The sequence below is a fragment of the Falco naumanni genome, chromosome 6 (genome assembly GCF_017639655.2).
Source record: "Falco naumanni isolate bFalNau1 chromosome 6, bFalNau1.pat, whole genome shotgun sequence".
Taxonomy (NCBI): Eukaryota; Metazoa; Chordata; class Aves; order Falconiformes; family Falconidae; genus Falco; species Falco naumanni.
The window spans coordinates 49,301,234-49,315,828 of record NC_054059.1 but is presented as its reverse complement, the minus strand read 5'-3'; the positions used below and the strand labels follow the sequence as shown (position 1 = coordinate 49,315,828).

At 40.0% G+C, this 14,595-nt stretch overlaps 1 protein-coding gene across 8 annotated transcripts in view; it reads right to left on the bottom strand.

Annotated features, from left to right (window-relative positions):
• TULP4 (TUB like protein 4) overlaps positions 1-14,595 on the bottom strand; it is a 185,263-nt gene that overhangs the window by 27,823 nt on the left and 142,845 nt on the right. For all 8 annotated transcript variants that reach the window (XM_040597229.1, XM_040597234.1, XM_040597233.1 and 5 more), the window contains 3 exons: positions 13,373-13,553; positions 10,720-10,854; positions 6,589-6,755 (listed from right to left, as the gene is read on the bottom strand). In XM_040597229.1, the coding sequence (XP_040453163.1) occupies positions 6,589-6,755; positions 10,720-10,854; positions 13,373-13,553 (483 nt within the window). The remainder of the gene's footprint in view (positions 1-6,588; positions 6,756-10,719; positions 10,855-13,372; positions 13,554-14,595) is intronic.

Below are 14,595 nucleotides of genomic sequence, written 5' to 3'. Positions count from 1 at the left end.
GTGAAGGGCTAAGATTTAAGATGAAGTCTGGGGAAAATTAGCCTGTCATTAACAGCCTTGGAGAAATCAAAGATCACCCAAATGCCAGATCTGACCTGACCTTTAAATGTACTGCTCCAATAATATTTTTCAGTAACTATGCTTCATACTCTTTCCCTTGACAGAAAAGGGATGCATCAATTACTGCAGCAAGTTACTTATGAGCTGGTCACAGCTTTCCCTCCAAACTCTGCTGAGAAAAAACAACTTCAACATCCAATGCAAAAGAATTGTTCCTCATAAAGCATCCACTTATTTGCACTGTTTTAGCAAAAAAAAGGAAGGAAAAAAGTTGTTGATACCCTTATTGCAGCTGTTAGAAAACGAACAAGCAGATTCTATCACAGAAGAATTTTATTTCCCATGTTTGCACATGTTGGTTTTTGGTTTGTTTTTTTTTTTCTGCTAGGAAACGCAAGCTACAAAGAAATGCAGCAACAAACATAATGTCTAAAGAGAATTTATAATCTCACTTTGCATATAAAAATCCCATCAGGTTTTGAAAAATCTCAGCACAAACTGTAAATACCTGAATGAATTCCAGGGTTTAAATACAAACATGTAGGCAAAAAAAACCCCAAAAAACAAACAAACAAACCAAAACCCAAAAAAACCACCAAAAAAACATGGAAAAAACCTTGAACTTCTACATATAGATAGGATTCAACTCTATGACAATTATATATTAGAAATATTTGGCTGAATGACCGAGAAAATGAGATGTTTTATCAGGAGAAATATTGACTGAAAACACATCTCAAGAAGTAGCCAACAAGGAGGAGCTCTTTCGCCTTTTTTCAGAGTGGGCTTGAAAGTCAGCTACATCTACTCAAATATGTAGCCCCGGCTGGGATGTCGACACCTCTTAAAAAAGCACACGGGAATGGATATTCCTGCTCAGGCTCTGTGGTTGCTTCTTGTAAGTCACTCAACTGTCTCCCTTACAGGAAAGAACATAATTTATATACCTTTCATCACTTGTATGCAGTTCAGTCAATGAAAATACTGTTCAAGCTGATTCTTGCTGCCTGCCTTGAGCTCAGAAATCCGGAGCCGTGGGGCCTGCCTGCTGCTTGCATAATCCTTTGTCTGCTGGCACTGGGAGTCTCACTGGTAATGAAATAAAAATGGTATTCCAGGGCAGACAGCCCAGCAACAAGCGTGATTTTTCTCAGGAGAAAGAACCCAACTGCAAAATGGTATCTAGTGAATAGTATGTGTAAGTGAAACTCTGATGTACATTTCCTGCTTGCTCTGGACTAGACTGCTGATGTGGAGACACACGTTCCTCCCTCTGCTTTTCTTAGAGAGAAGCTGGAAGGTGCAACAGCTGCCATGCCCACCCGGCTCTTATGAACTGTGTGTGCACATCACTGTACTGCCACAGCATTCATGGATGGCTGCTGGAAAGTAGCACAACTTCTTTATTCTTCTCTTCCCCATATTTACAGTGGGTACAATGTTAACTAGTAAGAATTGATGGTGATAAAAGCAATAAAGACTATGATGTGGTCAGAAATTACACTGCTGTGGCCTTACATGATTTTTCATGCAGCAAACTCCTGTTTGATTCACAGATGTTTCTTAGATCCTCTCTGTTTCTACAGTAATATTTTTTTAAAAGATTTCAATATAACGATGAGATTGCATTTTAGCAGAATGAGTCTTTGCTTAGACTTTCCAGTCCTGACCGCGATCCATTTCTGCAGCAGAGATGATCTTATGGCCTAAATGGAAAATATCAAGGTCCTTATTGATATCCCAAAGAATGTTTCACCAGCTAGTTCTAAACTGTTCCTCCTGTTTCTGTTTCTGTAAGAAAATAAACTCTTCTTGAAGCTTTGTTGTCATCCAGTAACAACTGAATAGGATTAATTTCAAGCAATATAAATGAAAGGCAATGCTAATTCAGAAGCAACAAACCCAAACACTCTGTGAAATAAATGGAGACAAAGTAAGCAAGGTCAGCTCATCTGGGTAACATAGAAGGCAGCCTCTTCTCTCAAAGCCTTTTGATCTGAATTTAACCTAAAACTGCACCGTCCTTCTCAGGCCTCAATAAAATAGCTTTTACATAACTACCAGGTTTCTGCAGGATCACATCATCTCAAATCTATCTATTCAGATGCTGGGACATTTTCAGTAAGGAAGCAGCCTGTGAGATGCTGTGAAGGCTACTGCTGACAGCAGCAGGATTAGAACACGTGGGTCTTCTTCTCAAAGACTCCTGGAAACTTCTCCCTTAAATATTTACCCTTTGGTACACCACTTTAATTAGGGAATAAAAACATGACACTGATAAAAATGCAATTACAGTTCTTCTGCATCTAATCTTGTTGCCTATACAACTGATTCTGGAACTCAGAATTGTGTTCACTCTTATCCTTCTTCTTTATTGCACTTGAGCTTTAATTTTTTCTTACACCAGTTACACAGTGGTATAAAACCACAAGCTAACATAAATTTACAGTGGAATTATAGATGGATAGATGAGATCAGCATCACTGTTTCTAAATCCACTTTCCCGTTCCCCTGGTCCTCTCGAGCACATATAAAAGAAAATTATAAAAAGCAAAGAAGGAACCAAAATGTAAGCCACATCTTTGAACCATTAGACAGAAAAATTTCACAGGTTTGCTAAAGCTGGCAGTTAAGTAATTTCGAAGCAATCCTGTAGGAGACACCTCTGTTTAAAGTTCAAATGGGAAGACATGAAGCAGCTGTATTCATTCAGCAGCGACAGCAGGTACGGTTAGTTGACAGAATAAAGACCTGTCTGCACATCAGATGAGAAATTCTGCAGTGACAGAACTGGGTTGCAGCGTTTCCGGTAAACAATTTTAGCAAGACTGTAAAGCAGTCTTGAATGAGTTGATAATTCTCATCCCTGCTTGATGCCAGGCAAAGGTTGTGAGGATTTAACAGATAATGTAAGAAATGAACATTCTTCCAATGAAAGAATTACGACCACGAGGGCAGCCTACTGTTGTAATTACATTTTAAAGTGTTGAAAAAGCAGGACCATGAAAAACCTGCCAGCTAAGAGAATTTGGCATATTTTTGGTACACCAGGCTGATGTTCGTGTACACAAGGCTGAGTGTAGTAAGGGCTGAGTTTTACAGAAATTTATAGTGTATTTTTGAATAGTTACCAGCTGATCAACAGCCTTTAAGATACGCTCTTTGTATAAAAAATAAACCGGTATGGACTCCTCGGCATCACAGCATGGACCCAGTTTTCATAGAACTGCTTCCAATAACATGAAAGTCTGATGTGACTTTCTGAAGTCCCTTCTGAATTTTTTTCATCATTCTTTCAAGGTTCAAAACAGTTTGATTCTGTGTAGCAGAAGTTCAATGTCTGCCCAACCTTTACCAATGCTTTTTTAGCACTTTCCACTATATTCTGCAAATACATTTGCAGCACGTCAGGGTGGCAGGCTGAAGCCCCAGAGCAGGGAATGAGAAAGACTCTGACATTATGCTAACTCTATCACCCTGTTTATGAATGTTATTTTTCATGCAAAGCTACTGTGTTCATTTGGATACTTTTAAAGAAGTGTGATTTCCCTACCTAGGGTTTTATAGTCAGCAAACTAGGTTTATGAACTATAAACTGCTACACCAAACGTAAGAGCTTAAGAGAGCTAATCGAATGAGACAGAGAATGCCAAAACTATACTGAAGCTGGAGAAGGTGGCACATAAAATGCCTTGAAAGGATCCATGACAACAGTCACCATCAAGATATGTAACCTGCAGTACCCAAATCTCTTCTATGTTGGGGTTTGCAGTGACTTTATGGTAGATAACATTCTAGCCAAGTTGCATATAAATCCTACATCAGTTTTAGACTAAGTTTTGTTATAAACAGCAAAATCTCTTGTATCCTGACTATGCTACCAAAGACAGGACAGACAAACAGCAGAAACAAAAACAGTGCAGTATATTTTACTGATAAAATTTTCAGACATCTGCTTTAATAAAGAACTGGGACAGAGTACCACAAGGAAAATCAGTTTTGCACCTGTAATTCACTGTTTTCTAGGTTCGTTGCTGCTTTGCTTTTTTTAACCTTTATATTCAGAACAATGCTTATTCTGAATAAATGTGCTTTTCCAGTCACACATTTGCTTGCTTCCAAAGAAACAGCTTTTAGCAGAAGAGTTGAAGGTGAGGAAACTCTGTACTTTTCTTCAATTCTTTTCTTCAATAACCCATGATGGGTTTTGTAAAATCCCATTACAAAGCTGACTGTCATGGTATGGAAAACTAATTAATTTATACTGATGAATTTGTCTTCAGACAAATTACTGGGACCACTGACTCACTCTGTCATCTTTGCATATCCATCTTTGGAGCAGAGGCACAGAATAATGAAAGTTACTAGCAGTTCTTTTGCAGCAGTGGTTTTTATCTGGTTTTGTTAGTAAACCAAATACTTTGCAATGTTCTAGCATACCTGTCATGCAGCCGGTAATACCGCTAGACTAGCATTCAAACACATACAAGGATAAAGGCCACATGAGCAGATACAGGTGTCCTGAAAGACCCCTCACCTTCTCCTGCAGCTGAGCAAACACGGATTTAAATGCACTAAATAAAGAGAATAAACACTGACTAATAAGAAGAGGAACTACTCTAATTTTAGGCAGGTTTGTGCACATAGAGTTCTTAAATAAAAATATTGGTTTGAATGTTATCTTTATCTGCTTTGCCAAGGAAATGAGACTCCACAATTGTGCCGTGAAGTGGTGGTTGCCACCCCCACCCCCTGCCATTCTTCACTTCCAACCTGGCTTACAACTTCTGAAGCCATTGGATTTTCATCTGAAGTTGACAATGGGGCAAGAAATCTCCATGACATGAAAATGCTGCAAAGTCACTGAAAATTAGCAGCTGGAAATAGCAGGGAGGCTCACGTCAGTATTTTCACTATGAGAAATAGTGCAGTATGAACTTGGCGGTTACCTGTCCACACTGTACGACCCGCCCGTTGCCCTAGCAGTACCTATATCACAGCAGAGTAATCACCCCTCACATCAGCTACAGTATGTGCTTTCTCCCAGCTGATTAAGCAGAGGAGAAAGGAGAAGAGCTGAAAATATGAAAAGAAGTTGAAGCGATATAGGGAGAACTAGAGGATGAAGGTATTTAAATGAAGGAGAATGTGAGGTTACTGGAACAAAGCAGTAGGAGAAGAGCCTGCACACACCTTATGACAACCTGACCCCATCAGTTCCAATGCTCAACCCCCAATTTGATTTCACAGCTTGACACCAGAGTGTTACACTGGATCAACAGCTCATGTAGACACACGGTATGCTGGTACCGAAGTGACAGAACAAGGTTGGCTTTTTACCTGGTCTGGGAATAAGCAACACTGGTATAAACATATTTTCTCCAGAATCGCTCCAGAGAGGAAAGGGCTGTTGCTATTTTGCTGAAAGAGCTATGTTTAAGACAATAAAGCTGTGTGCATGGGTAAATCCTTTAGGTACCTAAATCAACATCAGACATCACTGTACGTATTTAGGTTGGTTTTAGAGACCATTATTTTATACGTTACAGAACTAAAGAATTCTATCTAAATTAGAGTGCTACTGTTAATAAGCACAGGTTAGTGCTAAATATAAGCAAACACAAAAGCTTAGCAGCTGGTTTACTATGTCATCGTTTTGTATCCATCCCAGATCAGGGTACTGAAAAATAAAAGGATAATAAATGGTATCATCATTAAACATAATTAAGTAAATGTATCTATAGCTTCTTCCTTCATTTTTAGATTTCAAAGCTATTACACATCAATTAAGTTTCACTAGTAACAGTCAGAAGTCAGAATGGAGTCATACCTATTCTCCAGAAAATGAAATAAATTGTAGAGATACATTCAGCTGGATTATGAAGTATCAGTGCAGACCTATGAAGCATGCTGTGCTCTTAAGCAGCACACAGACCATGCGTTGACATTTACTTGTCAAGTGACATGACCGAGGTTACACTGAAAGTCTGTGCAGAAGGTTGTAACAGAAAAAGGACCTTCTCATTCATTCTTCTCCATCTGATGCAATATTTTGCTTTTTATGGCATCAGATCAACGGACTGTACATTAGAAAATTACAACGATAACAAAGAGAATAATCTTGTAATCGTGATCCTGGACTTCAAATACTTTTGTCCAGCTCTTGGCTCTGCTACAACATTAAGCAAGTTACCTAGTTTTTTCTCCTCAGTCACTTATCCATAAATCAACACAACTTCTTTTTTCTATGTCGTCTGTTCATGGCCCAATGACTTCAGGAAACGGACTGTTTCTCATTATATATTTGCACAGTACCCAGCACAGTGGGCCTTAGAATCAGATGCACTCTTGGATGTCTGCCTTAATGCACACAGTGATTATTTATAGTGTATTTTTATCTATATCATAATTTAGAATGTGTTCTGGACATTCTGCAACTATTTTCACGCTGCAGGTCTATACCAACAAGCTAACGTTCGAAAGACATGTCAGCAAAGCATTGAGAACTGACAAAAAAATACCTCCTACCTGCACAGGTGTCTCCAGAGTGTAGATATGTTCCCCGCGCACATTGTAGAACTTGACAAGTGCGCTTTTCAACAAGGAACCATTGCTGAGGTCAACCAGCTGGCTTTGCTTCTCCATGCCTGCTACTGCAAGTAGGTCTCCTTGTGTACACCACTGTACCACCACATCTGAAATCACAAAGATGGTTTGCAATAATCACTGATTAGAATCAGTAGGAACAGCATTTCCAGACGCTGTAAAGTGACCTGAACAGCTGAATTGTCCTCTCAAAAGTTTCTAAAGTACTTAGAAGCTTAAATCTTTTCATTGAAATAGTAGCAAATGTGCCACATATGCACTTCCGAGAATGACTCTTTTTATATTGTAAATTGCAAAAAAAATACGTGTAAAAACCCCATTCATTTTTCTCTCTCTGTGGGGAGCCCAGAATGTAATCAGTGGTTGCTCCTAAGTAACTAAGGACAAGAACTTATTAGAGATGTTAAAACTCATGTGGAAGATCCTACGCACATCTTTGGGGTAAATAAGCAGAATGAAGTTCATACACAGATAAATAAGCTCACCAAGAGAGCAGCAAAGAGTATTTGTCTGGAAAGGCCTACTGTGCAAGAAAGCAGTGTATCTGGCAATGCCTCATGTTCTCACTGGCTGAAGGTACCTTTTAGCGTAACTCAAAGTAGAGTTATAGTTTAGCAACATCAAACTAGAAAGACCTTTGGATTTGTGTCCATAAAGACATATGGCCTCCACATCATAGGTTTTCTTTTGACACCTGACTTGTGAAAATCTACTCGTCTGTCTAGCAGGAGTTCGACAGAAACACACAGGGATCGCTTAGTCTCTCATATACATGCGTATGAATATACGTATCAGTTACTTCTACAGGCACCTCATGATGAGGAACGCCCACAGCTTAATTTGGGGATGCTAATTTCAAACCCTTATATCCTCCAGCTCTCTGTCACACTTCAAGAGTAGCATTAAAAACAGTACTTTGTGTTTCTGCTCATGTTTCAGAGGCAGATTTGCATGTGCAAGGAATACTGAGCTAGTCTTTAAACCTTTCTGCTCTTCAGCTGGGGGTGAAAGGCAGCTATTTTGTGCTGAGACAAAGTGAAGGTAAAGACAAAACTTTTGTGCTCTGGGATGCTCAATCTGCCAAGTACCTTTTGAAGACACTTGTGGGCGAGAAGCTGTCTTCAAATGAAGAAGCAGGAGAGAAATCAGAGTTGGCAGGAAGGATCTCAAAATTGTTTCAAGTTGTCAACTTGTCATTTTCAGGGACTTTTATGCGCTATTTAAAATGGTTTTGTATTATTTCAACTTTCTGGTATTTCCCATGGGAATTATGCTTCTGCACATATCAGAGGCAAGACGCATGTTCCTCAAGACAGTTTTTTCACAGCTAGGCATTGCATGCCACTTTTTTCCTCTTAGTCCTCAGCCCTCTAAGTATCTACAATGGGATTTAATTCATCTTTCTCAGAGAGTGTAATGATAAGCAGATTAGAAATCAATGAAGCAAGCTGATCAACTCTGCTTTTGATAACTGCATTAACTACACAACAACCAAAGTGGAAAAACACTCTTCTTTGGTTACATACGTGTCTCAAGTTAAAACCCTCAGTAGATCCCTATAACAAGGGGAAAAGGAGTGATTACTGTGTCCAGCAGTTTTCTCTCTCTTCCACAGAACTCCTAGAATTAGGCTGCTGCAAAGGCAGTGAAGGAGAAGACATGGGCTGCAGCATCCCCCCCATGGGCAGCATGGCTCTACAGCACATCTGCGCTGCCAGCAGGGTCCTCAAGGATTATTCAACCTTAACGTAACACAGCTCAACTAATAACTAGGTCTCAGCACAAGCAGGAGATTAAACATCATACAGAAGTTTCATCTAGGGTAATGGTCTGCAAGTAGATCACTGGATCAGAGTCATCCCTCAAAACTACTTGCCAGCCACTACATGCATGTGTATCAGCAAACCTTGAATAGACGGTGCTCTAAACGTGCAATAGCTCTGCAGGTAGCAGTTGTAGCTAACTAGTACAACTAGTAGGTGTAGTCTGGCAGTTCTGCAGATAGCAGTACACTGAGAATCACTGACTGAAAAAGTGTACAAAAAGAAAGGACACAATGGAACAGTTCGGGACTTCCACTAGAACTGACCAAACTTCCAGGGGTGTTCAAGTTGGATGAAAAGAAGAACTTGTATTTGGGTAACCAAATTCTCATCCAACAATGAAAGTTTTTCTTTATCAACTTAATAAAATATTCCCATTAAAATGACAGCTAAGCAAAGCTACTAGAATGGCAAGAATATATTGTGACTGCTTGAAATAGTTTTATAGTTGCTTGCTTTAATAATACATTGAGTAGCCTACAGCAGCCCATAAAGACAAGGACATCTGCTGCAGAGACCTCACAGCAATACTTGGAGATTTCAAACAAAACCACATGAATTAAGACTTGCAGGCAATACTGAAAACTGTCCCCTCTCAGCAGAATACCAAATGGCTGGACAGGGTGGAGAGCCTGAGCTGGGTGGTTTTGCACATTCTTGCGTATGATAAAAACCAGTAAAATTCCAGTCACTTGAAAAAATTTTAGATGAGAAGATACAGAAAATACATACCTCTATATAAAACTATGCGTAAAGTACTTCTCACTGTACAACGCTTCAAAACAAGACAGTGATATCCCAATCACCTTTCTCTGTCTTCTGTCTCACAGACACTCCCAGTCCAACAAGATGTTGCACATTCTTTGTCTACTGATGAAAACGATGCAGTCCAGTTTACAATTCACAAGAATATTTCTACTCTAGCTTGCACAGTAACATTCTGCTAGAGGAGGGTGACATAAATAAGGGATCTTTTTTCCATTACTGAAAGTCAATGGGGAAAGTGAAACAGGACGGACATCCTCGGCAAAACAGAGCCCTGCAATTCTAAACAAAGCGTAAGATGGGGTTTGTCTCTCGTGCTGTTTCCAGCTGAAAGCTAGACTAGAGGACAACTCAAGACCACTCCCTACCCTGATTACTGTAGAGATGCTGGGCAGACCTGTTGGTGGATATCACAAGAGCTTCTCTAAACTGCTTCCAGTTTCCCAGACTTTAGGCTTCCCTTCAGCTGAGTAAATTTTCTGGATCATAGCATTTCCTCATGATGCTACATTTTGCCATCTGTACACTTCTCGTGTTGGCACAGATGGAAGCAGGAGTGGAAAAGAAACCTCAAAGGTGACTTTTTTTACCTCCTAAGACTACCCTACGTAGTGGATCACCCAAAAACTACTGGGCTGGTGTTAGAGCAACTTTTCACCAAAAATATCCCACTATTACAGAACAGCTAAGAGCCTGATCCAACAGCTTTTCTTTTTTTCCTCTCCCATCTAATATCAAACTTATTTATCTGTGCAGATGAAAAAGAACCAGCAGAACCCATTATTTAAGCATGCGCTTATGCGCCGTAGTGAATTAAAACGTCTCTGCCGACAAAGCACTGTAAATTGTACTGAGGGTGCTGGCAAAGTAGGGAACTTTTTTGATAGGTAAGAACAGTAAAAATTTCAATGTGAATTAAAGATTTTACATGGAATACTAATCGTACAAACATCCATGCCCATCGCTTAGCAAGATGTATAGTAATTAATCAGTGGAATTTTCCTTCTCTCAGAATAACTTGCCTCTTGATAATCAATAATTCTAGCAAGTTTTCGATATCTGTGAGAGTCAAAGCAGCACTGCAATTCATACTTGGCTATCAAAAGCACAGGAGGAGACCTTGTGAATTAATAATGCAAAGAAAGCATTATGCAGCACAGGCATTCACACAAAGAAGCATGAACATATTAACACATTCAGCTGGAAAACAGCAAACAGATCAAGTGCTCTACAAAACTGCCATAAAAACACGATGTCAAAAATTGAAACATTTCTTCAAACACCGTTAACTCCATCAGCCAGGCACAGCCCTTCCACCGGCAGGTGTCACTGTACACGGCACCGCTAGCGGTGGCGGAGTCCTGGGTTAGGAGACACGACAGCAAAAACATCACCTAGGAAAACTTCATTAAAAATACATGAAAAACAGAGCACAGGAAGGGGGTGAAATGGCTTCCTTCTGTACCTTTCAACCCTGAGCGGATGACAGTAGGAGACAAGTCGTCATAATTGTTCATTAAACTGATGTCTCCCGACGTGAAGCTGACAGTAAGTAGTGGCTTGGTGTTCTGCACCGGGACTGGGTACGCAGCCGGTCCATCTGCAAAAACAAGGCTCTGGAGTGAGCAAGAGACAAACAACCAGAAGTAATTACATCCAGGCCAAAATACACTTTACTTCAGCCTGTGGCCATCGGGAGCGCTTCCAAGCCTCAAACTCTACCTGCTTATTTCTGCAACATCAACGAGCAAAAGCAAAGCAGGTTGAGCTAGTCAGCTTGTCTGCTTTTGCAAAACCCCAGTGTTTTTACTTCTTGAATATTTACTGCGGTATTTCCAAAGTGCTTTATGCAGGTATTATTATGTTTTACAGTGGTGGTTTTCAATCTTTCTCCACTGTCAACTCCCCAAAGTGTCCACAAATTGAAACCCAGTGCTTTGGAACGTTTCCTTGTGACCCAAGTTGACAACCAATGTAATAAACAATATAATCCCATTAAAAGCTATTTGTTAGATACACTTTCTGCCTAGGCAAATGCTGAGGACTCTTCCTGAAATCACACAGAGAAATTATAAGAACTTCTAAGAGAACATATTGACCTTTCACAGACTACTGTATTCTAACTGTTAAGAGCTAGGCAGCAGCATGAAAAGGTACCTGCCATCCTGCATTAACAGGAACCAATGCACTCAAAGGCAGACGTGAGCCCAAATGGAACACTTGGCTTAACAAAGCATTTCTGCAAAGTCTCTGCTCTTCAGGGCTTGTTTTTCAGCATTCACTGAAATTCCCTTGTTCAAATGCTTCATGACCAACATCACCATCTGTAGCATTTGCTGTTTAACATTTTTTGTTTACAGTTTCTGACAGGAGGTGCCACTGGCCCTTGACAAAGTGCCTCTCAAGGCCCAGCCAGCATCTTTTCAGTCAACAAAAATGGCAGAGCCAGTTAAAAGTGGTATTGCTTCCTGAATTTGTAAAAAAGCTGATCAGAAAGCATTTTGGAGAAAGATGTCTAGTAATTAGCATCTCTCTGTGTATATAATTTAATAAGAAAAACCCATCAAACTTCCAGTCCTTCCTACACATCTGTGTGAGTCAAAAGCTTGTCACCTTTGAGAGGTTTATGCTGCATCTGCTCTAAAGAAAACACATCATGTTTGGGTAATCATTAAAATAGGCTTGTAGGCTTGTAACGAGTCCACCCACCCCCTGATTGACTCAGAAAAAGCTAGCACATTCGGATCATTTAAGTTCTCATCTGTGTACTCTGCAACTTCACCGCCCTCCAACTGGAGGATTTTAAATACACAAGTATTTTTGAAAAAGCAATGAAAAATCAATTTAATATTATTCTCTGTCTTGCTTTAGAAGCTTGCCAGGAAATTCAGAATTTGTTCTAAGGTAAGACATGTCACCCAGCACTAAAAGTGAGGCATGAAAGCCAAAACAAAATTCAGTTTTAGAAGATGCTAACATTTTACCAGATGATCACAATCTTCTAATCTTCTATCATTATTTGTTAAACACATATGCTTATTATATTGACATATATATACAATTCTGCAAAAAGGTAGATTTTTGGACTGATTCCAAATCAAAGTTACAACTGCAAGAGTCTTCAATTCAGTGATTCAGATCTGAGATGCAAATTTGGAATTATCCCTAGCTATTTTGTGTTTAATTTTTTCATTCTACAATCACTGTTATATTAATTTAATTCTTAATTTAGTTCAGACTTTATACACTGGAACACAGAAACAGTTTACCTAGAACTTATAGGCCAATCAATATCATTAATAAGTATTAGTATTACTTGGATAAGAAGGATGGGGCTGACTGTGCATGGATATCTATGCCTCCCAGATCTTTAATACTGACGATTTCCAAAGAGTTTTAAACCAAAACATTTCACCCAATGAGTATATTTATACTTAAATGGAGGTAAGGATTTCTTCCTGACCCTCAAACTGGCAATGTGCTCTGAAGCAGACAGCGGCACTCACCCTTCTTCTACCCTGTGTAATTGCAGGAAATATTTTCATTTCCAATACTTCTACAGAATTTATTGAGCTCTTTAAGTCAGAACTATCAGGGATGGGACTATAATGACCATTACAGAAATTCTATGAAACAGAGATAAAATTAAAGATGTGGTATTCTCTGCTGCCTTTTCACGTGAATCTATATAATATATAGACTTCTGTGACTGCACTCTTGACTACCTCCATACATACCGACCATTGCAATACCTCACATCTGCTTAGCAGCGAAGCCTGATATGCCCCTATCTAGTGTTTTTCACTTACCGTCACTAAAAACTTTTAGCTTTGTCTTGTTATCTCATCTGAGGCAGAGCAGCACAGATGAGGTATGACCTGTACCAAGCCATGCAGCGTGGCTGGTGGCAGAGCTGGGGACAAACCCACTCTCCCACACCAGCTCTCTGCTCCGTCCACCATGCTACCCCCACAGAAACACGCTGCCTTTCAGCCCTCTACCAGCTTGAAACTGTGGCCATCCTGCTGTTTTAGTAGAGCATTAGAGCTCCCTGGTGTTTGAGATGCCTTCGTGAGGGTTTGCAAAGCTGAAACAGAAGGATGTGCCCAAAACGCTACCTTGTGGTGGGGAATAGTCGTCAGAGTCCGTGTCGCTCTCGCTGCTGTCCTCCACCAGGAAGCTGGGGTAGTTCCAGGACATGCTGAGGATGCCATCTGACTCGTGAAGGAGCACGTGGGCCAGCATTCGGCCGTGGCAGTCCATGACGATAACCTGTCCATCAGCAGTGCCAAACAGTACCTGAAAATAACAGAACAGCCCTCTTAGTCCCACCAAATGTCAGCCACTGGACCCTCCTTCAAAGGCATCTTGTAATTAACTAGCTACGCTGGAAATTAATTGAAAGCAAAGCAGTCAGGGACGTGAAATGGTGCCACAATAGGACACTACAACGAAAGATGGACGTAAAGAATAAAGTTAAAGCAGCAAGGTCTACAGGCAAGCTCCTAAAAATCTGTGAGCAAGTAACATTTCACAGTGGGGTGTGCTGTGTTCACTTGAATACGAGACACTACTTGAACTTGGTCATTACTACAACTGAAGTGAGCTGACAGAAGGGCTCCCACAGATTCTGCAGTACTCTTGGATTACACAGAAACTTCTAAAACAGGTGGCAGAAACCAAGGTATGCATCAGTCATAACAATATCAAAAGGCATAGCTGACAAAAATGATCTTAGCAGAGATTTCAAACAGCTTTTAAGAAATAGAAAGCTGAACACAGGAGGACAGGTTATTTGGTTATGAGCAGAGAGACAGTGGGAGAATGTCTTCCAAAAAGAGAGGAAAAAAGCAATATGGTCAGTGAACTGGAAGTAGGTCATTACACCCCAAGAGGAAGGCAGTATGTTACACGTTCAGGAAGAGATGAGTAAGAGCTTCCACCCATGATGTCAAATACAAAATGGATAACGCATGTTTTGTTCTTGCCCCTAAACTACTTCACAACTAATGTGCACTGACAGAAGGCAGACTGACTGGAACCTACAATTTCTTTTTTTATAGGCGTTTTCTTCTTGAGGCTTTAAGCAAGTTAAGATCCTGCATATTTGATTAGTTTTAGAAAAACACCAGGAAATAAGGATTAATAAATCCACAAAATGATAAACACATTAGCCAAGGCTGCCGCTGCTACCATGTAATTCCATACAAGGCTAATATGTTTTAAAGGAAGTTTAAAGGTGCTCATCAACTTGAAAACTAGCCAGCATTAGAAAAGAAGCTAAAAGTAAGGTCAAATCTTATACTTGCCCTTTAGCCTACTACCTACTTCCAGTGCTTGT